The following is a 7,190-nucleotide window of genomic DNA, read 5'->3' as shown; positions in this document are numbered from 1 at the left end:
ATTATCTCCTCCCCACCCTCCACTTTTTTTTTTTTCTTTTTTGCTATGCTTTATCAAAACTTACTCACAGTTGATCTTATTATCTCAGGTTTAATTGTCTGTCTTCCCCAACTAGAATGAAAGTCCTGTAGGGACCTTTGACTGCTTTCTTCACTGGGGGATCTCAAGCACCTAGAATGGGACCTGGCACATGGAATAAAGGAACAAACCCACCTATGTTGTTATGTCAATAAATGCTAAAGGTTTAAGTCAGAGCTTGCAGAGCCAGATATAGCCAATGGGAATGTTCTCTTTGTCCTATAGGACAAAATTTGAAACATCTTTTTTTCTTTAAGTTAGAAACATTTATTTAAAAATCCTAGCTTCTCTGGGAAAAGTGAAAGATCTGGTAGCAATGGCAAATGTCTTAGATGGGGCATGGCCTTCTAATTTCCCTATCACTCTCTGTTGGCTTTCTTACACCGAAACTGTGTCACTTCTACTACTAAAAATTTAGGGATCAAATTTCAGAATATTACGATCCTTAGATTTAGCCTGCAATTACCTTATTTGATATTAGAATTTGAGAATGTGACTCCAGTTTTTAAACATTTTTCTTTTAGGTAATGTCTTTTTGTTTTGCTTGGAGCATTTTGAATACTTTAAAATGTATAATGACGTGGTTAGAAATTTCATACATCATGGCAGGAGAAATATTTATGGCTGGTAGAGCTTCCAGGTCACACCATGGAGAGGGCTGCCTTTCGCTGAGGAAAAATTGAGATCTCTAGATCTTCTCATTTTCCTGAGGACTCTTTTCCCTCAAACCCTCGGAGATTGTACTATATACATTGCCTCTTAATAATGCCTCTTTTTCCATTTGGATGCTGTTTTTCTCCCCCAAATAACCATATTCATAGAGATATTGCAAAATCTTATGTAATGCTTAATTTAGTTCGGGAATGGTATTTCTTGTCACTAAATTTATATACAATGACAGCTTGACCACAGTCTACTTAACACCGTATGGAAGCAGCCAGTCAGAAACCATCTGGCGACAGAAAACAACAAAGGTGCTCCAGGAAGATCACTCAGGCCTTAGAAGAATTTTCCTCTTGTTTGGCCATGCACATAATTAAGAATCACTGGATGAGAACAAACCACTAGTTTGTTTCACATTTGGGGGAACTTGGTGTAGCCTATAAGAGACATAGGTCACTTCTCTGTATCTGATTGGCTAAGAACCAGACTAATTCAAAGAGATTCCTGCTAGGACGATGGTGGGTGGGGCGGTGGGGCGGGTGTTATACCACAAAAGATGGCCATAACTATGACTTGACCTAAAATGGTGTAGTTATCAAAGCCAAATCATTTTAATATAAAAAGAAATCATTTTTGTTAATTGAAATTTATTGGACTTAGAGAAAATAGTATACAGCTTTAGCCTCACACTCTTCTTTAGGCTATATCATATTCTAAATATAAAGTTTTATGTTTAAGAAGCCTCGTATCATTCTTTTTAGGCAATCTTTATTCAGTATATACGTTTTTAAGCTAAAATAATATATTTAAAATATAGGCACTTTCTATGTTTAAGGCATAACAGAACACAAGCCAGATGAAGTTGCTGCTCTCCGGGAGCTTATATTCAATTATTATATAATAACAAATGAGTAAATGGTCTGTCAGGTAATTAAAGGCTACGGGGGAAAAAGTAACATGAGGAGGTGGGGGAGGTGGCAAGGGGTGACCTTTTATTTATTGAGGTCAGAAAAGGTGATATTTGGGCTGAGACCCAATGGAGTGAAGGAGCTGGTCATGCAATGACTGTGGCAGAGCGTCCCAAGGAGGAGGAAAGGCGAGTGCAAAGACCCCAGTGCACGTGCTCAATGTGCTCAAGCATCAGCAGGATGGCCAGTCAGGCGGGAGAGAGGAGGTAATGTCACAGAGGAGCCAGGGAGCAGATTTGCTGGGACTTCTGGAACATTGTGAAAACTTTAGAGGTAATGTCAAGGGTGACGGCAAGCTGTTGCAAGTTTTTGAGCACAGGAGTAACTAGATAAAATTTACGTTTAAAATCAGTGAGGAAGTTAATGATGATGGGGTACTGATAATACCTGACATGTCATTTATTGAGCATGTATTGCGTGCTAAGCACATTACATGTATTATCTCACTTAATCTTTCTAACAGCTGTATAATAGCAGTCACTGTGGCTATTCTCATAGTACAGATGAAGCAATCACTACACAGTTGATCATGAATAATTTGCCCACAGTCACACAGGTAATATATGGCAGAGCAAGGCTTAATAAAATAGTGATCTTTTAAAATCTTCTAATACCCTTCATGGAATATCACAATAGGCCCTAGATATGATTGATTTTCTTTTCCCATTCATTTTATGTCATTGTAGCCTTAGATGAAAGGAGTCTTAAGGCTCAAAGAGATTATGACTTGCCATTTTCTAGACATTTTTTAAAGTATAAGAATGGTATTATCATTTACAACAATATTATCTTCTGATTAGAAAGAAGAATCTGTAAAAGAATCACCTTAAAATGAAACTTCCTAATTGAGTTGTTCAACAGAGTGCAGGTTCCTAATCTGTGAATTCAGAATTGTATCTCAGTAACACTGACTTTCTTAGTAGTCTTAAATGTTTTTTCAATGCATTCAAAACCATATTTTGAGAAAGAAGACCACAGACTTCCCCAGATTGCCAAAGGGGCCCATGGGTATAGACACAGTGTGTGCAAGGATTCTGATGAATTCCTCTGAATCTGAGCAGATCTGCTGCAAATAGTACTGGGTTTATTATGTTTGGGGGAAGGGGGTTAGTGCTGAGCACATGCCAAGGCTCACAAAGAGGCCAGCCATAGCCAGGGAGACCACATGTACCAACCTGGACAGGACTGTTTCGATTTATGCCTTTTTCCATGTGTAATTATTAATGTCATCCCCTTTCACCCTCAAGAGTGTCCCAGTGAGAACATAAATTATTTGACCCCCATCAGCTGTAGCCGTTATCAATAACTGCTAAGCAGTGGTGGTAGATGTAGCGAATTGAGTGCCATCTCTAGGATGTAATGGTAGGGACTGCCAACTCCCGAATTTGGACTTAGTTTGATAATGAATTCGTATCATTGAAGTTAGAAGATTATACAAAGCATATGATGAAAGAAAATACTATTTTAATCATAATTATTTTTCTTTCACAGCCAAAAAAGAGCATAAAATGGAAGAAAGTCACTTGGAGAATGCACAGAAAAGGTAAGCAGCTCTGACTTGGGTCCAATTCTTTCTTTGACTAGCTATTTTTATTATTATTATTATTATTATTATTATTATTATTATCATCATCATCATCATCATCATCATCATCATTAAGTACATTCCACATTGCCCTGCAACCATCACCACCATCTTCTTTTAGTCTTCTCCAAAGGTAACTCTGTACTCATTAAACCATAACTCCCACATTCTCCCCTTCCCCAACTCCTGGCAACCACCATCTGCTTTCTGTCTCTGTGACTTTAACTACTCTAGTTACCTCGTCTAAGTGGAATTACACAGTATTTTTCCTTTTGTGATTGGCTTATTTCACTTAACATAATGTCCGACTAGCCATTCTTTTGGCCTCATTTGTTAAGATCGTGTTTTCATGAGCAATAATAGTCTATGGAGAGCTGGGATGAAAGCACTATAACAGGAGTTGGAAATATTTTTCCTCAAGACGCAGATTATCCAGAAATTACTTACCTGTCTCACACATCTTAACACTGTTTCCATCTGCTTGCCTCCCCACCATTACTCTGCTCCTGAACCACTTCATAGAAGTCAGGAATAATATGATCTTTCTTAGTATTACAGCTAGATTAAACCAGTTATTACAAAGACTTGAGAGACTTATCGTGTCTTTCCTCAGATTTTAGAGGAAATTGTAAGGAGAAAGGACTTACCCCTGCATGTGGAACCCACCACTTCCAGAATCTGGAAGACACCTCAGAGGTCTTATATTCAACCTCTTGCCTACTTCAAGCCTCTTGCTTGCCTTTCTTTCTCTTAACAGACACCAGAGTGGAGCCAGTCAGCTTACCTGCTAGAGCCAATAATCACAGACTGTGGTCCCTCACAGGGATTTTGGTTTTGTTTTGTTTTGTTTTGTTTCAGTTTTTTTTTTTTTTTTTCAGGTTAATCAACTTGGCCAACCCTCCCTCTTAGAAGCGAGAGTGGGAATATCTGAGGCATTTTCACATTCAGCCCAGAGAACTAGGATAAATTTTGCCAGTACCAATTCTAAAAGTATTAGAAAATTAAATAATACATAAGAGCAGGAAACAGCATATAAGGAAAAATGAGCTTTACAAATGTGTAGGGAGAGGAGTTCATTAGATATAGATGAAGAAACTCTAGAAATGAATCCTTTTCCTCCCGAGAGTTCTGAACGCCTATGGATAGTGCCGCCTGCTCTGCTTTGACAGGCACGAGCATCTCATCCGGCTTTCCACTACAATTACCAATAAAATTAAAATGCATATGAAAGCGAGGGTAAGGCAATTCTTGCATTTGTCTAAGAGCAGACATGTACTTGAATGGTGATTATCATCCTTGCACGATAATCTTTGAAAATCAAGACAATCACGTGGTATGTTTTTAGATTTCCCTATAGTCAGCTTCCCTTCTTCAGTGTGTAAAAGTACATCTGCATTATAGAAATATTCAGCATGTATAAAAAAGACCATCAACAAGGGCACATAAGTATCGGCCAAACAGAAAGTCAATTTCTGGGGTAGATGTCAAATTTCTAATACTTCTTCAAGATTCTTGCTTAAGGAAAAGGAGGCCCACCTTAGAGGGGCCGAAGCTGCTGCTGTGCATTAGCCATGCTGAGGGAGGTCATAAATTCTGGTTGTCAGCGTTTTCCGTGACTTTGTGGTGAAGGTAGTCTAGCTTTCATGTCATACATGAAATATGTTCGATCCCATCTTTAATGTAGAAACCACAGTTGTTTGGTTATACTCTTTAAGGAGGTTGGTGGTCAGTGTTGCAATATTCGTGTGAGATTTAGTAAATTCTTATGTTTTATTCTCAAGAGAAACAATTTACTCTGAGGCTAAGGAATATTTGCTTTTCCTAAGCAGTTTCTGAAAGCATGCATGTAAAACAATAAGTGGATGTGTTCCGCTCTGGCATGTCAACACCGTAAAAGTAAAACCATTCACTTTGCTATGGGCTCTTTGATATAATCGTTGTCAGTACTTTAAAAATATTTAGCTGAATTAAAAATACAGATCAGACAAGGAGTTGTAGTGGGAAGAAAAGGATTCAGGGAATAGTTCAGAGTGAAGTAAAAAAGTTTAATGAAACATAACATGACTAGGAATCCTTCTTTTAAAAGTTGAGAGCTATTTTAGAGTCATCTGCTGACAAATAGAAGCTGCAAAAAGCAAGATCGCTTCTTTGTTTACTGGAGAAAATTCTCCTGGCTGTTAAATATTGATAATTTTTATGCCCAAATTTCAGGAAGTTTTCAATCATCAGTCTTCTGAGAGTCAAAATTGAATTTGAAAGGAAGAGAACTTTGGGGAGGACAGTATTCTAGACTTCATCAGATAGTTGTAGGTTCATAGTCCAGCTTTTTGCCTTTTTTTTTTTTTTTTGAAAAAAGGAAAAACACTGAAATCAAGTAAGGCACATTCTCAGAGCAACTTCTTCTCTGTCACAGTTGCAGAGTGTTCAAAGCAAGGCCATCCTCTGGGATTCTGTTTACTTTGCTTTTTCTGAACAGGTTTCCTTGCTTTCTTAGTTTCCAAAACACATATGGGAAAAAAATGCTGCATTTCTGTCTTTCCTTTAGTTTTCACCCTCTTTAGGGTTAGCAAGCAGGACCTCACAACTCCCCAGAGGGAGAGGTGGTAAGAGTACATGGTTAGCGGTCTGCAGGATGATGACATGCTTTTCTCAAGCTCTGTGATAACCCGCCAAACAATGCTGTCATTCTCTGAAACTGCACCGGTATGTGCGACATCTTGGTCTCACAGTCTAGGCTCCAAATAAGGCCAGAGGTGTCAGGGTGATCTGGGGTGATCCAAGAAGCACAATAACTAGCGCTTCTGTGCTCTTCACTATGTCTTGCTAGAAAGTAGGAGGATTATTTGTTCCTCTGAAGACTAAAAGGCAAAGACTTTCTCATCTCTGTTAATGCATAAATAAATATGTTTCAATATAGAAGGTGAGCATAAGGGAAAAAACAATACCGATGTCCTCTGTTGGGGGTGACACATGTTGTGTATGATTCAGGGGGCAACTGTGTCTAAAGTAGATGCAGAAAAAAAGAATAACTGTTTTATTTCTTGAATGCCTGTGTCAGCAAGCAAGAGCAGTAGATGGGTAGAGCGAAAAAGCATTTCACTGAGAATCAGGGAACCCGAGTTGTAGGCCACACTGTTCCAGTGAACAGGAACATTCAGTCTTTCCAAGTCTCTGTTTTCTCATCTGTAAAATGAGAACATTGGATGTGTCAACACGTAAGTGCATTCCAATTCTAAAGCCATGGGACTCTGTAAGAAATCCATGACCTGTTCCTACAGACCACATTACTCTCTGCTTACGTATTTCAATGCTGCAATCCATGTAGTATTCATTTTGAATAAAATAAAAGTATATCCCTTAGAGTGTACATTTGGCGTTATCAGTATTTTGCCTGCCACAGAATTGGGTGTTTGTCTGGATGAAAGTGGACATCGCTGCTCTCTTCCATTACTGGTTTTGCTCCAGAATATATATGTTTGGAATTATAAGAGGGTCCCTTAAGAAATTACTGCAGTTATTGCCTTTCTCCACTTATACACTTCGAGTCTTTTAATAACTGAGAACCAAAATTCCCTGACCAGTAGTTTTAATTTGCATTTAAAACAGATTTATTATTTACAGAAGCACAAAGAATTTATGGGACTCAGAGCTGCAGCTCCAGCTTGGATCTCGTCTAATCATAGTCATGGAATCAATTAACAGTTCATCTGTGAAATGTGATAAAATCTTATGAGATACATATTGGCCAATACCTGAGAACGAGATGAAAGTATGCTCCATAAGAGTAACGGGGCTTCAGGGTTTTACAATCACCATTGAATAGAGTTCCATTAAGAGCTCAGTATTCAGGATGACCACAAAAAAATGCTGCGTCTGAACAGATGATAGCATTGAGT

The 7,190-nt window shown here is 38.4% G+C and overlaps 1 protein-coding gene across 1 annotated transcript in view; it reads left to right on the top strand.

The window, feature by feature from the left end:
* LOC102882001 (formin-1) overlaps positions 1-7,190 on the top strand; it is a 250,661-nt gene that overhangs the window by 218,286 nt on the left and 25,185 nt on the right. Inside the window, 1 exon segment of the mRNA XM_015595813.2 lies at positions 3,201-3,252. Within this exon segment, the coding sequence (XP_015451299.1) occupies positions 3,201-3,252 (52 nt within the window).

The sequence above is a fragment of the Pteropus alecto genome, unplaced genomic scaffold, assembly GCF_000325575.1.
Source record: "Pteropus alecto unplaced genomic scaffold, ASM32557v1 scaffold86, whole genome shotgun sequence".
NCBI lineage: Eukaryota > Metazoa > Chordata > Mammalia > Chiroptera > Pteropodidae > Pteropus > Pteropus alecto.
The sequence above is the reverse complement of the archived record's forward strand: the minus strand, read 5'-3'. Positions and strand labels throughout refer to the sequence as shown.